The sequence below is a fragment of the Eufriesea mexicana genome, unplaced genomic scaffold (assembly GCF_001483705.2).
Source record: "Eufriesea mexicana isolate 0111107269 unplaced genomic scaffold, ASM148370v2 scaffold10051, whole genome shotgun sequence".
Classification (NCBI taxonomy): Eukaryota; Metazoa; Arthropoda; class Insecta; order Hymenoptera; family Apidae; genus Eufriesea; species Eufriesea mexicana.
The window spans coordinates 8,064-24,573 of NW_016917902.1; the positions used below are offsets into that span (position 1 = coordinate 8,064).

Here is a 16,510-nt window from a genome sequence, read left to right on the forward strand (position 1 = left end):
TGCGAGTGACAATAAATAAATTAATTTTATTAGTTACTTTACGGTATTAAAAGCAGCAGTGCTAAATTTCGTTCGACCCTTAATAGTTATGTCCTTTTTAGTTTCTAACAAAGCATTAGCAACCCATTTATTGAAACCGTAACCATTCAAGTTCTCCGCATTCAAAACCATGACAGTTTTCCTTCCAGTTACGATATTTTCTTTGGAATTGTATCTCATAATATCATTTTCGAAATTTAGATTATTAATTGTATGCTTTGCATGTAAATTTCCTGAATTTTTTATGGATTAAATTCATTACAAACATTTTTGTGATGATCTATTTTTTTATTTGATTTGTTTACTATTATTACCTAAAATTTTTAATTGATTGAATGTCCATTTTGCTCTCACTTTTTGAATTTTCTTCTTTAGCAAAGAATTCTCAAACATATCGTTAAAATCTGATGACGTGGATATTATAGTTGAGGCGTTTGAACCCATCAGGATTGGGACTTCGACATTATTCAAAGATGCATGAAATATTATTTCTTGCAATTTTGTTTTACTTAAAACATATGTCGAAATGTTCTTCCATACTTCAGGATTTAATGTATTTATTATATTCTAAAATTCGTTATTATTTTAAAAATTATTTAATTTATATTGTTATAATAGAATATTAATATGATAATTTAATTACTCACATTTAGTGTAAAATTTCCTTCTATTATTGCATCTTTAAAATATAAACTTTTTCCATAAAGTATTGTAGTATTTATAGCTAACCAAATTTCTGAAGATAACTTTTGTAGATTAATATCATTTACATTTTTTATTTTTGGTTCCAGTGGGAAACTTGCAAATCCCTTAACAACCACATTAACTAGAGTATCATTTTGACTGATTTTAAAAGAATATGGTAAATCTATTGCATTTACTTCTATATTTTCAAAAATTTTTTTTTTATGGAAATTATTATTTTTTCTTATATTTATTAAATTGAACGGAACATAAGAAGCAAATATATGATTTGTACTAAAACCATTACCTAAAACAGAGTTAAAATAACTAATAACTATGAACGAATTCGATATAAAATTTGAAAATCATAACTCACGAAATGTTATGTTTTGCAAAGATATCATATCTTTGAGTTTTATGGTATTAGTGAAGAAATCGATATAATTAATATTATTAATATTATATACGTGGGCATTTCGTTCTAAAATAATATTTTGTATAGCTTTGTGCAATTCTATATTAAATCGAGTAGGCAATTGAAGAGTATTTATTATCAAATCTGTTGTTTCTATCGAAACATTAAAAATATTAGATTCAATCCATAAATTCATAAGTCTTTCTAATTCTGTATATTTAACAAAAGGAAATTATTAGTATATGAATTACAAAGTAGAATGAAAATAAAAAATTTACAAAAATAATTTCACTTTACCTGTTAAATTTAAATTATTTATCTGCATTGTAAATATATTTTTTGCAGTAACATTATAATAATATTGTATTTCAAACAAAATAGGGTTAAAAAGAACTGTAGTGTTATTAATAAAATATCTTTTACCCAAATTTCCGAAAAGTCGTAAACTAATTAAATCTTTTATGGTAATAATATCTACTGTTAGTAATGATGTTTTAATTTCCGATGCAATGATAGAACTAGCACATAATTTTGAATCTTTAAAAAATAAATCCTGAATCCTTTATATAAAAAAAAATATTGTTTAAATGTATTTATTTTATATTACAAAATTTCTAATGTTAAGTAAACATACCGAGGGAACTTTAAGTTGTTGTAAGAGAATTTTGTTATTTTTACATTCTGCAGAATATGTTTTTTTCCCAATATAATATTAATATTTTGGGAATTTGCGGTAATCCAGTTTTGCAGGCCATATAAAGTAGTATTACTCCATTTCTAAATTGAAATTCAGTCATTTTTTACATTATTACAAAAATATACAGGATACATATATAACAGAGGTATTTAAAACAGGCCACCTGAATAATTCACTTGCTTTTTACACTGAGAAAACAAGTTTGATAGTAAGTTTCTTGGTTTCAAGGGACACATAATCTGTAGTCAATCATGTTTTTATAAATGGAGGCATAAAGAACATAAAACGTAAAAACTTATTTTTCAAAATAAAATTATATATTTCTTTTCTTTATATTCTAGTAGAATATTTCAAAATGAATATAATAATTTATTATCTATCACCCAAAGTTACACAAAATCACCTGTAATAGAAAATACTTTTAATTTAAAATATTTCAAAGCGCTCTTCGAGTATTTTATTAATTTACTTGATCATCTTTTAAATTTTTCGAAATTCGTCGTGTAATCTTTTCTTTATCGACACAATTTAGAAAATGCATCGATGATTGGGATCATTATTTTGAGCACTTGTTGTAGTAATAAAAGTAAATAAAAGAAAAAGTAAATACGAAAAATATTTTCTATTATAGTTGACTTTATATAACTTTGAGTGACTTTCATAATAGATCATTGTCTCGAAACACTCTATCTGAATATAAAAAGAAAATATTGTTTCATTTAAAAGAACAGGTTTGATCTTTATATCTACTCTGTATCTCTACTCATGAAAAAATTATTGACACTAGATTGTGTGCCCTCGGCAGCTAAGCAATTTTGGTCTGATACTTGTTTCTCTATTCTGAAAAGCATGTGAGTTGTAATAGAATGCATATAAATGATTACTCTCACCACTTTCTCACTGGAAAAAATTAAAGGCACTGGTATAGCATCATTCAAAGATATTGCATTTGATAAAGTATTTTTAACTGATCCTGTGTTTTTAGCAATTAAGTCCGTACATCTTAAATTCTCAATTTTAACATTTTTTAAACTACAATCACCATTCAAAACTATAAACTCAGAAATATCTATTATAGGTGATGATCTTCTTCTCCACTTTCCAGATATTTTTGCTTGTAAATGAACACCACCTTTTACTTTTAGTTTAGGTATTTTAATTAAACCAGTAACTGTTGAGAATGGACCATTTAATGGCAATAAAATTCCACCTGCTGTTAAATTTAAGTGTTTAACTTTCATCTCTTTTATTATTAATTCTTGGTTTGTTAAATTTGTAGCAATATTTAATGGCATAAAAACATTTATTGCATTTACATTAACAAAAATATGCTTCCCTAAAATATATATTTCACAAATTATTTTTATAAATTAATAATTTAATAACTAATATCTAGTAACTAAAAAGTGAAAGCTAAAATTTATCACCTGTAATTTTTTGATTACCAGTTACTTTCAAAGCATTTTCCTGCAAATATCTTAAAGATATTTCATTAATTGACTTATGTACAATAATATCTTCAATTATAAAATTCAAAAGTGGACATTTCCAATTTTTAATTTTTTTAGCATTTAATTCTTTGAAACTGAATACTTGATTTATGTCCTTTGGTATTGAAAACTTAAATAAAAGATTAGTATTTCCTTCAACATTCAATCGATTGACTTTGCACTTGTTTTTACATTTCACTTGAATTTTTTTTGCATGCAATGAAGTTACAGTTAGGTTTTTAGAATGCCATTTACTACTTATAACAATTTTTTGTGCTTGAAATTTAGAAATTAATTTTTTATATTGTTTTGATACATTTTTTAATTTTTGTGAATTATGTCTATTTATCTGTAAAAGTAACAAAAATATAAAATCAATTTAACTTATTTTATTCCTAGTTATAAAATCTTACATTGTGGACATAAAACTGTCTGATATGGCCTTTTATAATATTAATAGAATTTTTCAAATTTAAAATTTCTTTTATTATTCTTTGAACTTTGCTCTTGACATAAATGTTCCATATTCTTATTTCTTCTTGCAAACCTTTGTACGACGTTTTTTTAATCCATAGTGGTTGTTTCAATGTCCATTTATCATTTTTATTTTTTACCAGTAATAATTCTTTTTCACATAATATTACTTGACGAAATTGACTGATTTCAAATAATTTTGTACTTAATTCTATGAATTTCCAACCATCATATTGATAAATTACTATGATATCTTTATGTAAAGTTAAGAGTACGATTGTTTTGCTTAAAATAATTGGTACTATAAATTTGCCAGAAGAAATTTGTTGAAATGGCACAAAATGATCATTTATTTCCTTATAAATGATGGTAGAAGACTCTGTTGATAAAGTTAGAAAATGTTCCATGAAGTGGCCTTCTCTCAATTGAAAGAAAGAAACATCTTGACTTGATGGTAGCCTTTGTATTAGTAGAAACTTATTGAACTTTAAGAAATACTTAAAAATCAAAGTATTAGATCCAGTCACTGCTAAGTACATAAATCCTTTGCTTTGAAAAGGAATTAATTTTTTGGTATTAATATTGATGACCTGCATCAAATCAAAGTAGTTACCAAACCAGGTAAAAATTGAAATGTTTGAATGAGAAATAGTGCTTAAGTACAACTTATTCATTCCATTCCAAATTGTTAAATGTATCACATCATTTAATTCAAAATTCTGAATTGGTTGTAAGTAATACTTATCTAAAACTTTAGTAAAACTTAAGACAACAACTGATCCATTTTGATTTTGAATTATAAGAAGGGCTTCGTAAGTGTAACTATTTACAATCATTTCTGTTCCATTTATTAGAGAATAAGAACCAACATCATCAAAAATTTCATTCTAAAATAAATTTAACTAATTTAGATAACTACTTTTGTTCTTTAATTTACATTCTACAAAAAAAAATAATAAAATATACATTTATCTCGTATAAAGATACTTTGGAAATATCCAAAACTACAGCAAACCAGATTGTTTTGAATCCATATTGAAGAGGAAAAAAATTTATATCTTGGACACCGTCAAAATTTAATTTATTGAAATCTTGAAATCCGTTGAATATATTAATGCCTGTAAAATTAATAATTCAAATTTAAATTCACATTCGATTTAACAAACGACTATCGATTTAGCAATTTGATTCGATTAAATTTTTGTCTATCGATTTAAATTGTTAAAATCATATATCAGTTGATATTTCAATAACCTCAACATTATTTTTCTTTTTTTACCATTTTGACGTATACATTCATATGTGTCAAAATTTACAATATGTCCACATTTGAACAAATAAACGAAAATTTATCAGCTCAAGTTTGTGAGTTAGAAGCACTGTTATCTGTTTACCCAAAAGAATTAATAATCTCCGATCATGGAGTTTTAGCTGATATTAATGAATATATTAAAAACTTTACTCAAAAACTGCCTCGGAAATTGGAATACTCAGTTGAGCTTTCACTAAATGGTGTAAGATTAAAAAAAAATATTTTAATTAATGTGTCAATATCTGTTAACAAAAAATTTAATTAAACTAAAAAAATCAACATTTTATAGGGATCAATAGAATTATTAATTAGTTTACCATCTAGTTACCCCAAAGAAAAGCCAGAGATTTATGCAAGGAGCTCATTTTTAAATCGAACTCAACAATTGCTTTTAAATCAAGCATTGAATAATATACTTGTACATCAAGAGCAAAATGAACCTTGCATTTATACATTAATAATATGGCTGCAGGATAACGGTGAAGATTACCTTGTAGCATCCAATAGAATTCAAGATAGAAAACTCAATAATAGAAACAAAAACAAAGATCAAGGAAAACCTACAAATTTTTCTAGATATTGGATTTACAGTCATCATATATATAGTAAAATTAAAAGAAAAAAAATAATTGATTTAGCAGAAGAAAATTCTATTACAGGTTTTTGTTTGATAGGAAAGCCTGGAATTATTTGCATGGAAGGTGCCTTTGAAGACTGTGATTATTGTTGGTTAAAAGTATCAATCTTTTTTGCATAATAAATTTTTCATTTGATATTTCCATAATATCAAAAAATAAATTTCATTATATTTCGATAATTTTAGATCAAATCTATGAACTGGCAAAAAATACTATTACGATTGATAGAAAATGAAGATTGTGAAAACATTGATGTTATGCATAAATTTAAAGATTTTCAAGAGATATCATTTTCTACTTTAAGTTGTCATAATGATATGGGTCAAGTACTTAAATATTTAGAAGAACATACATCACAACATGCATTTAAAGAATTATTTGGGATTAAAGGTAAACTTGTTGAACTGCCAGATTGATAATTTATAATAAATACATATCATAATTTTAAATAAGTGCTTACCTTCTTTAGAATTCTTATATAAATCCCTTTTATGATGAGTAAACATTTTTTTTGTTACATTTGTAGTATATTCTGTAACTTTTTTATTAATAACAGTTATATTGTTATTTAAATTTTTTGACACTAAAAATAGGATTCCTAAATATAATACATGAATAACACTTAATATTATTTTATTTTTTTAAATTTTATACCGTAATTTAATTTCTCAAAGAAATTAAATGTATTGTTAATTGCAGTACCTAAAGCAGTATTTCTTTTTGTTTGTATATCACATTTTATTATATTTATTAATATCAAAATGAACAAAAATTTTAATATCATATTTGCACACTTGTTACTTAGAATATTATTTCATAACTAGAAACAGTTCATGGATGAAAAGGAAGTCTTTAAATTCTGTGTTTATATTTTTTTTCCTTCTTAATAATAACACTAATGTGATTTCAAATACATACGTATATATATTATATATGAATTTCAAACAGATATATCTAATCTTTAATAAATATTTTATTAATATTTAATTAATAACAATATACAAAATGAAAATGTGAAATTAGATTTGTGGCGAAAAGGAATTTATATTTACTATTACAGATATTTCTTTTTGTGCAAATTTTTATTACTTTATCTCACTGTAGCATAACGTAAGAATTCATTTGTAAGAAATTGGCCTGTAATATAGGATGCAGGTGGTCCCAGAACATCTTGTGTTGGGCTATAAACTTTAATTTGCCTCATATGTGTGTCTCGTCCATTCTGATGATTGCTTATTACAGCTATTTGTATCATAAATGTCCTGATAGGTCTATCATTTATATCCTTTATGGGAATGATAACCCAACCACTTGGTTCATTTAAATCCATTACTTCTATCTCTTGAAGGTCATTGAAATTTGTGCCTGTTCTGATACTTATCCTAAAAATGATGTCATAGAATCAAAATTATTTAAAATTTGTTGCTTCCAAATAATAATAGACATAAATTTCTTACCTACTAGGGGTATAACTTTCATCTAGCTTATAATCTGTATATATACATATATCACGTATTGTGGTCTTTCTTCTGAACTGAATGTTTACTAAATGTGGAAGCTGTCCATCAGATTGCCAGTAAGTCTCTGTGATATCATCACGTAACTGATCTACACCGAAACCAGGCTTACAACTGGATAAACTCCAAATTGCATGGTTTCCAACTTCTCGTACACGACCAGCTAGCTCTTCCTGTATAGGATCTACTTCACCTAAAAAAGTAGTACTGTTACAACAAATAACATTTTTAGACAATTAATGAAGAATACTCACCTGTGTTACCAGTCTTGTTACTCATTGTTAATTATTAAACGACTTGCACTTGATTGATTACAAAAATTTATTAATATTCTAAAATTATAAATTTTTTTTAGCCGAAAACTAAATAACCTTTTATCTTAATATTTATTCCTCTACTGCCATCTACCACCAACGTATAAAAAAATCGAAATTTAAAGAATGGGAAAGTTAACAATAATGTTAATATAACTTTTTTTTATGAAATCTATAATAAACTACGTTCATGTAATTTATGATTAATTATACACGAAGTAATAAAAATATCTTTTTTAATATTTTATAAAAATAGGTGGAGAACCACTGCAATAATGATAAGTCAGTGGTATTCAAATTATAATCCGTCAGATGGTTTGTCAGGTGTAAATAGTTACAAACGGACAGAACGAAATGGATCAAATAAAGATCTCAAAGGTATCAAAACAAACAGTTGTTTCATTTATCAGAAAGCTATTTTAAATGAATTTTAAATTATAATTACAAACATCTGTCAATATGTCATTCATCAATGTATTTTGTTACGTATTAGTTAGAGATCAATGGAAGAAAATAAAATAATCGTTACTATATAAGAATATTAAAATTAATATAAATATCATTTATTGTCTATTTATTTGTGATAAATGTATATTTTTTATAAAATACGTATTTATTGATAATTTGGAAATGTAGAGTAATGCCAAAACAAATAATCGGGTTATGACACCTGTCATTATCGGTAAAAATTGTATGATTATAGGTGGAAAATGTAAGGATTCTAGATAAATATAGTAACAATCATTCCATTGGTACTCTTTATTTAACTGTAAGGCATCTTGTATTTATGGAACGAAGTGGAAAAAAGAAAATCTGGGTATGATAAATCTTTAATAATAAATTTTTATTATAATTATCATAATATAACTATTTGTTTATTTTTTTATTTGTTTCTAGTTAATATAAATATTCTTAATATTTCTCCATTTTAGGTATTGTATACTCATATTGCAAATATAGAAAAACAACCATTAACTACAGCAGGCTCTCCATTATGTATTAAGTGTAAACATTTTTTTATTGTAACATTTATTATTCCAAAAGAACGAGACTGTCATGATATATATCTTACACTATCAAAGTTGTCTTGTCCAGGTGAATATTGTTCTATGTAAAAACAATTTAAGAAATTTGTCTAACATTGGATGTTTCTTTTTTCAGTAAATTTGGAAGATCTATATTGTTTTAATTATCAGCCAAATAAGGATAATTTACAACAACATACAGGATGGAATTTTTTCAACATTCAAAGTGAATTTCAAAGACAAGGTGTCCCAAATGAAGAGTGGTCTCTGACGTATCTAAATACAAATTATGAGGTACAAATTTTTAGAATATATTTCATAGAACTTATAAACATGTTTTGAAAGTTTATTAATTTAATTTTTAGCTTTGTGATACTTATCCAAAGTATTTGTATGTGCCTAGTATGTGTGCCAATAGCATCTTGATAGGTAGTGCAAAATTTAGAAGTAGAGGAAGATTACCAGTTTTAACATATTTACATTCTAACAAGGTATACATATTAACTCTAAAAGCTTGAAAAAATGTGGAAAAACAATTTCTAAGTAAAATACTTTATAGGCTGCTATTTGCCGTTGTAGTCAACCTTTATCAGGATTCAGTGCACGGTGTCTTGAGGATGAACAAATGATGTACAACATTTTGTGTACAAATTCTAATTCTAAATATATGTATGTTGTAGATACTCGACCACGCGTAAGTACAAAACAATCTCAGTAAGTCATCATATATTTAATTTAAATAAATTTCTTTTGTAGTTTTAAGCACAGAAGTTAATTTTTTATTTCATCGATTTAGATCAATGCTTTTGCTAATAGAGCTGCAGGAAAAGGATACGAAAATGAGAACTTTTATGACAATATAAAATTTCACTTTTTTGGTATTGAGAATATTCATGTAATGAGAACAAGCTTAAATAAATTAATGGAATGTGAGTATAATGTTATTTTAAAAGTTCTTTGTGATTTGTTTTTATATTACTTTGATATTTCCAATTATTGTCTAGTACAAAGAACAACATCAATGAGTACATTTTTAAATGGTTTGGAAAGCAGTGGATGGTTAAAACATATAAGATCTATTTTAGAGACTGCTTGGTTTATTACTAGAGCAGTTTCAAATGGAGTTAGTGTAGTAGTACACTGTAGTGACGGTTGGGATCGTACAGCTCAAGTATGTTCATTAAGTGCTCTATTACTGGATCCATTTTATAGGACAATTCAAGGTTTTCAAGTAAGGAGTGATTCATTATTATGAATCTTTAAACGAAGCTTTCAAAATTAGAATTATGTACTTTTTTTATTTTTCAGACACTTATAGAGAAAGACTGGTTATCATTTGGACATAAATTTAGTGATCGCTGTGGTCACATCAATTTGGATAATAAAGAATTAGCACCAATTTTTACACAGTTCATTGATGCAACATATCAATTGTTACAGCAATATCCTCATAAATTTCAATTTAATGAACTTTTTCTGTTAACCCTCCATGATCATGTACATAGTTGTGAATATGGTACTTTCATAGGAAATTCTGAGAAAGAAAGACAGATCCTCAGGTACTATACAATAAAAATTTATTTATTATTATATTATTTATATGTAATTATTTTTAGAGTATCGGAACGAACTTATTCTTTATGGGGATACATTGCTTATAATATGCATGAATATATAAATCCTTTATACAAATGCAATCGTTTTGATGAACAAACTAGCTCTGTTCTTCAACCTAAATTAGCACCACAGTGTATCACGTAATATATAATTTTATGTAATTATGAACTAATTAATATATAAATAAGAACTACATAATAAAATAACTTTTCAGTTTATGGCGGGGAATGTATTTCAGATTTGAAAATGGTATTCATCCAAGAGAAATATATGAAGATTTTCTTTTAATAATGCATGACCATACTAGCAGCTTAGAAGATCATGTTAAGCTCCTTGTAAAGGTACAAATGTTATTTAGCAACTTTTATTATGTACTGAATTTGTAATATTGTTTTAAATTTTAAACAGAGAGTAAATTCCTTGACTTCGGTATTGAACATAAATAATATTCAAAAAAAGGGGGGGGTACAAGGAAAGCTAAACTTTGATAATAAATTTACAAAGGATTCATTATCTGAAACCATTATAGAGAATACACCAAATCACGAAGAAAAAGCAAAGTGCAAATTAAAAATTAATGAATTACAAAACGAACTGAAAACAGTTGCTTTGGACTGGAAATTGTTTCGAAACATGGAAGAATGTGTGTGCTCTACTACATTTGATGCATTTAATAGAAAGGTATAGTTAAACATATTACAATTTAAAATTTAATTTAATATTAAAAATATGTTTCTATCAGCATCATTGTTGGTCATGTGGAGAGGTATTATGCATAAGATGCATGGGTGTGCGTACTGTTCTTGCTGGACATCATTCGCAACGTGCAGTGCCTACTTGTGAGTCATGTACACAGAATTCCAGTATTCCTTCTACTAGTCCCTAAATTAATCCTTTCAAACATTTATTTAAATTTGTAACTTGTACCTAAAATGTATATTATAAATGGTGACTAGATAATGTAAGATTAAGGTAGAAGTAAGGAAATTGTAACATAAACTCAGAAATTTGCTTCAATGGAAACTATTAATAGGGAATTGTACATTTTATATTTGAACGAAAGTATTGATCTTAAATAAAAAAACACATACACATACGCGCGCGCAGAGAAGTATTAAAAATAAAAACACAATTTTATTTTAATATTTGAACAAAAATTATATTATTGTAATTATTCTTCTATGGGGACAAAATCACACCCTTTTTATAAAGAAGACTGTTTTTATTTGATGCTTCATTATAAGATACACAAATAGCAATAGATACTATTTTGTTTTTAAGATTAGGAAAACGTGCTTTCAAAAATAAAATTCAGCTTGATATTTTACATTTATGTATGATAAAAGAACAATTTAATAAAAAAAAAAAGCAAAAAATTATACAATTTAGTTGAACTTTAAAATGGCATTGATCTGTTCTACACACAGTAAAATAGAAATTTACTGAACACGAATTCATTTGATTATTTTTGACACTAAACCTACCACCGATTGTAGATAACTGATTAAATAATCGTCTTTAAACTGCGCTTAATATTATCGCTTTCGTCACTTAACTTCATAACTTTTTTTATTATATACATACATACATACAAGCAATTACTCGATATCTTTCTTCCTATTCCGTTTCTTTGAGATTTGTAACCTGCTTCATCTACCACGATCGATCATCTGACCAACTGAAATATTTATGATATGCAAAAAAGATATTATAAGGGTCATAAAATTACCAAAATCTGTGAAAAATATACTTTTGGAAAAATTATAATGACGAAATCCATAATTTGAGTAAAATGTGGTGAACAAGAATGAGATATTTATTACTTAGTAAATGTACAAAAAACTGTTACTGTTATTTTAAATACAAAATTTAAAATATAAACAATGTTCTACTTTTGTTTAAAACTCAAATGAAAAAAATTAATTTCGTTTGTTATTATGTAAAAATTATTTTATTTATTTATAATTGCTTGCACTAAATTGACTACTATCTGCATCCACTTATAAAAAATATAGCTTTTATTTGTAAATCTGTCATGTGACCAGTTCAATAGAAAGAGGATAATATAAATTATCAATAGATTCAGTGTTAAACAATTTGAAACTTAAATTATAAATAATACAACATCATATAATACATGAAATTATTTCATTTACATTGTACACTTTATTAACATAATGGCAAAGGAATGAAACATTATTTAAGAAAGATCATTACATCGAATAATATTATAAATATTTATGAAAAACAGTAACTGCTAATATTAAGAAGTCCTATATGAATTGCATATTAAAAATTAGTCAACACAATTGTTTGAACTTTTTAAAAAAGTACACATAATCTGCTTTGTTATTGTACAGAAACTGAATAAATCTATTCTATTATTAATTTCTTTTTAATGTACTATAACAAAGGTTACATTGCTAGATATCATCAAGGCATATATAGTTACATCCAACATCATTCTTACAAATTTGTTGTTTATTTTTGTAAAGTATATTTATATCATTCATACGCGTGAGAAACATGCTTCAATGTGAAAATTATTTTGCTTAAAAAGTATAATTTGATGAAAAATTACACACAAGAACCAAATACCTAATTAAATAGATAAAAATTTGGCTCCTAGTGAAATTGTATTGCATGTAATTAGATACTGAAAAAATCCTAACATTCACAATGACAAGTGTTCAAGTGGAATGTGAGTGTTGCATAAATACCTTAATAGTACGAATTCCTTTCACTTAGTTTTAATTCATTCTATTCTTTGTTTGGTTTTCTTCGACGCGGCCCATCGCCGCCTATTGCTGGTTTATCCTGAAAATGAATTAAAAATTACATAGCAACAATAAATTATTTTTATTACAATGGATGCAAAAATTTTTTACTAACATTCTCTTCACTTTCTAGAATTTCTTCATTTTCATTCACTTTTTCAGTGTTTTCCTCTGTTTTAGTACTAGACAGTAGATTTTCAGTTTTTTCTTGTTTTGGTACTGTTTGTTCATTTGCTTCTAAAGGTTGTTTATCTTCGTCTTTTAAATCGTATTTATCCTAAACAAAAATTCATAAACTTTACATGTTATAAGATCACTAAATTTTTGCATGATTAATTCTAAATATGTATTCCCAAAAAAGCAAAAGTCAATTTTAACAGATTATTGTAATTAGCATAAATCTACTGTTATAAGATTTGTAATATTACTACGAAATAAAAATATTGTATGCATTTTATATAGTTACTATGAATGTACAAAACATATAACTTAAAAGCTGATAATTTTTTTTATACCTGAGAAGCAAAACAGCAACAATACATAATTAGCAGTATGGGAAAGCCAAGAGCTATTATATATATACCCCACATCCAGGGATGTTCTGCAGTAAATATGCCAATTTGACGCCATATACTCCACTGTATAAAATAATTATAAAGTTACAAATGATATGGCTTAAAAACAAATTCTACACTCATATAGTTTACATTGAATGTAATTATATATTGCTAAAACAAATTTCCTATAGATTAATCAATTTTTAAATATTTACATTTGTTTTTTTTTGTTTTTTTTTTCATACTTTGTACTACTATTTTGTACGATTTATAGGTGAGAAATATGTACAGTTTTTATACTATATGTGAAGAATCTATGTGGATACATTGCTATTAAAGAAACAGGTAGCCATTGTACTGTTACGGGTTTATATCAATATTACAGAAAGCAAATAATTTGCACATCTGAAGTCACAAAATATACCTCACGAACTCGTTTCAGTAGATACCAAATGTAAAATGTGACTGGTATTGCGCAATATATAAAATACAACGCCCACCAACCTGGTTTATAATTTGTTGCTTTCAATATGCGACCCCATAAAGTTACCTGCATAGCATAGCGTACATGTATCGCACATTTCGTGAAAATTAAGTCTCTTTTAATTTTACCATAGACCTTAATAAATTTAATTTGAGTAAATGTTACATTATTTTTCCTTTAGATGGAAAAAGGAATTACGTACACTCTCCTCTGCAATTCTAGCACGACGTACTTTGAATGTATCATCTGTCCATTTTTTTGCTACTTCTTCACTGTCAGTAATGAGAATATTGTCAAAAAGGATGTCTGTAGACATTGACCACAATTCAAAGCCCACAGCACACTACAAATACAAATATTTAATCACATTCGAAAAATATCCAAAACTTTGTGCAAATTATAATGTATGAAAACATACAATAGGCATCATCTGGAATGGATTTTCATCATTGAAGTAATTAGGATTATGTATTAGCCTTGGCTTCCATTTTCCCTTATAATTAGGATTGTTAATCAAAGGTGGTGACCATTTGCCTTTATATCGAGGATTCTTTTTCATTTTTTGCTTATATGGTCCACATCCAGGTGCATCTACACATTTTGGATTTGGAATTTCTGGAGGTTCCCACTCTCCATCCATTTCAACATCCCAATCTTCAGGTTTGATAGCATCAGGATTAGGAATCATTAGTTGTTCATCTTCAAGCCATCCTTCAGGCATAATATCATCTTCATCAACAATTTGTGCTGGAGCATCCTCATCCCAATCATCTGGTTTGACAGCAAATAGATTAGGAATCTTTTCTCTGTCATCCCAGTCTTCTGGCTGAACATCAGTAGGATCTTCTATTTCCAAAGGTGGATTAACTGGAGGAGTAAAATCGTCCAACAAGGATCCAGAATTTACTATCTTATTATCAACTTTGATTTCAAAACTACTGTCTGGTTGGATGATCAAAGTATATAGGTGAAATTGCTTATCTTTAAAGAAATCTTCTAAGCGCTCTCGTGGTTTTTTACAATGTTTTTCCTCTATGGAACCATTTAAAGGATTTTTGTGTCGAAAAATAAAATGCAACTAAATTAAAGAAAAGCAGTTAGTTCTAATTAATTTAATACAATTTTGTAAAATTAATATTTTTTGTGTTATGTACCTTGTGATCATTTCCACATTTATCAGGGCCAAACATTATAGTATAAGGAGTTTTATCATGAAATTTTTTTAAATCTTGATGCTCTGGATCTAAAGTAAGCAATTTCAAATAAGCACCACCACATTCTTGGCCATCTTGGAAATTTACTTCATACTGTACAATTAATGGTCTATCATTGAAGTAAAATGGTTTTGATAATATAGTGGATATAGCAGCATGTCTGGCTTTGCTTTTAAGGGCTAATCCTAAATCTCCTTCTTGTGCATGCTTTTTTGGTTCTTCTATAGACCAAATTCCTACATAAATAATATACATTATAGTCTTATGTCATTAAAGTATACATAAATAATTAAAATCAAAAATAAAAGAATAACCATCATATTTTGCTATATCTTCATCTATAGAGTTTTTTTTGGCTTCTGATATAATCCAAGATTTTTTAAACTTTTCTTCATCATCAAATGTTTCTACCAAATATGCGAAACCTGAAATCTCAGGTGTCTTATAAACCACCTTAGATGCTACATTTTGATCAACATTATCATCATTCTCATTAGCACTAATAATACTATATAGTAGACATAAATAAATGGTTAAATTCGTTACAAGTCTGGCCATCTCATATTCCTAAAAATCAAAAAAATATAACTTGATATCGAATAAAAATTAATCATAAAGTAAAATCGAATAAAATTAGTCACTTACCAAATTTAATCGTCGTACATTGATTCCCTAGTGAACGCTGCGAGAAGAAAATCACGACGCACCGTTAGTAATTTAATTAAATAATAATGGTAATTTAATTATATGAAAAGAATGTCTTTTTACATCTATACGTTTCAAAAAGCAACGACAATGCCTAAATCGAGGCACACGATGAAAAATAGAATACTTCACCTAATTAAGTTAATTAAATTATCAAATCAGGTAGCTAATAGTCGATTGAAATAATAAAATAGAAAAATTAATCAATTAGACTTTTTTTTAAATTAGGTTCAAATGAGTTGCTATGGCTTTTTTTCACTTGAAAAAAAATTGATCGACTTCTTAAGGAAAGTATTCCATTCACATATTCTCTGACGTGTGATATCCATGTAACATATCGTTTCCCTTGAACATCGCATCATAAAACCCTGTCACAGTGACTCCCAATACGAGACATAAAATTCTCCAGAATGAAAAAAATTCTAACATTAATAAATTATAATTCATATCTTATAATTGTTTTGAAAAAGTTCAAAAAGATATAGAAGTAAAACAATATAGTTATTTTTTAAAAGAATCATTAAATGTTAGAATCTTTAACAATTGTATAT

General features: G+C 26.4%; 5 protein-coding genes across 11 annotated transcripts in view; 2 read left to right on the forward strand and 3 right to left on the reverse strand.

The window, feature by feature from the left end:
- Positions 1-6,533, reverse strand: part of LOC108553282 (uncharacterized) — an 8,364-nt gene extending 1,831 nt beyond the window's left edge. Inside the window, exons 1-12 of the mRNA XM_017908119.1 lie at positions 6,404-6,533; positions 6,210-6,332; positions 4,766-4,917; positions 3,739-4,686; positions 3,263-3,674; positions 2,726-3,171; positions 1,769-1,915; positions 1,436-1,691; positions 1,100-1,348; positions 687-1,030; positions 354-606; positions 38-272 (exon numbers count right to left, since the gene is read on the reverse strand). Of these exons, the coding sequence (XP_017763608.1) occupies positions 38-272; positions 354-606; positions 687-1,030; positions 1,100-1,348; positions 1,436-1,691; positions 1,769-1,915; positions 2,726-3,171; positions 3,263-3,674; positions 3,739-4,686; positions 4,766-4,917; positions 6,210-6,332; positions 6,404-6,533 (3,695 nt within the window). The remainder of the gene's footprint in view (positions 1-37; positions 273-353; positions 607-686; positions 1,031-1,099; positions 1,349-1,435; positions 1,692-1,768; positions 1,916-2,725; positions 3,172-3,262; positions 3,675-3,738; positions 4,687-4,765; positions 4,918-6,209; positions 6,333-6,403) is intronic.
- On the forward strand, positions 5,119-6,165 carry LOC108553304 (RWD domain-containing protein 2A). The gene is made up of 3 exons (XM_017908149.1): positions 5,119-5,313; positions 5,401-5,847; positions 5,935-6,165. Exons 1-3 carry the CDS (start codon positions 5,119-5,121, stop codon positions 6,163-6,165), a joined length of 873 nt encoding a protein of 290 aa, XP_017763638.1.
- A 249-nt stretch (positions 6,534-6,782) lies between the features above and the next one.
- On the reverse strand, positions 6,783-7,568 carry APC10 (anaphase-promoting complex subunit 10). 2 transcript variants are annotated; one of them, XM_017908150.1, is made up of 3 exons: positions 7,521-7,568; positions 7,207-7,459; positions 6,783-7,131 (listed from the first exon to the last, which is right to left on the reverse strand). In XM_017908150.1, the coding sequence occupies exons 1-3, from the start codon at positions 7,543-7,545 to the stop codon at positions 6,840-6,842; spliced, it is 570 nt and encodes a 189-aa protein (XP_017763639.1). In that variant the 5' UTR covers positions 7,546-7,568; the 3' UTR covers positions 6,783-6,839. The 2 variants fall into 2 exon arrangements, with proteins under 2 accessions (XP_017763639.1, XP_017763640.1); XM_017908151.1 differs by having other exon boundaries at positions 7,207-7,450; positions 7,521-7,563.
- Positions 7,569-7,893: 325 nt separating this feature from the next.
- Positions 7,894-11,320, forward strand: Mtmr6 (Myotubularin related protein 6). 2 transcript variants are annotated; one of them, XM_017908134.1, is made up of 13 exons: positions 7,894-7,958; positions 8,284-8,397; positions 8,513-8,675; positions 8,742-8,899; positions 8,971-9,096; positions 9,165-9,299; positions 9,402-9,534; positions 9,610-9,836; positions 9,914-10,164; positions 10,222-10,362; positions 10,437-10,563; positions 10,631-10,903; positions 10,965-11,320. In XM_017908134.1, the coding sequence occupies exons 1-13, from the start codon at positions 7,935-7,937 to the stop codon at positions 11,106-11,108; spliced, it is 2,016 nt and encodes a 671-aa protein (XP_017763623.1). In that variant the 5' UTR covers positions 7,894-7,934; the 3' UTR covers positions 11,109-11,320. The 2 variants fall into 2 exon arrangements, with proteins under 2 accessions (XP_017763623.1, XP_017763624.1); XM_017908135.1 differs by lacking the exon at positions 8,971-9,096.
- Positions 11,321-11,633: 313 nt separating this feature from the next.
- On the reverse strand, positions 11,634-16,296 carry LOC108553286 (calnexin). Of its 5 annotated transcripts, none has more exons than XM_017908124.1 (9): positions 15,900-16,296; positions 15,569-15,821; positions 15,195-15,490; positions 14,459-15,118; positions 14,243-14,383; positions 13,981-14,106; positions 13,115-13,276; positions 12,943-13,039; positions 11,634-11,900 (listed from the first exon to the last, which is right to left on the reverse strand). In XM_017908124.1, the coding sequence occupies exons 2-8, from the start codon at positions 15,810-15,812 to the stop codon at positions 12,983-12,985; spliced, it is 1,686 nt and encodes a 561-aa protein (XP_017763613.1). In that variant the 5' UTR covers positions 15,813-15,821; positions 15,900-16,296; the 3' UTR covers positions 11,634-11,900; positions 12,943-12,982. The 5 variants fall into 5 exon arrangements, with proteins under 5 accessions (XP_017763613.1, XP_017763614.1, XP_017763615.1 ...); XM_017908125.1 differs by lacking the exon at positions 11,634-11,900 and having other exon boundaries at positions 12,800-13,039; positions 15,900-15,936; positions 16,023-16,296; XM_017908126.1 differs by lacking the exon at positions 11,634-11,900 and having other exon boundaries at positions 12,800-13,039; positions 15,900-15,936; positions 16,092-16,128.
- Positions 16,297-16,510: the final 214 nt, after the last annotated feature.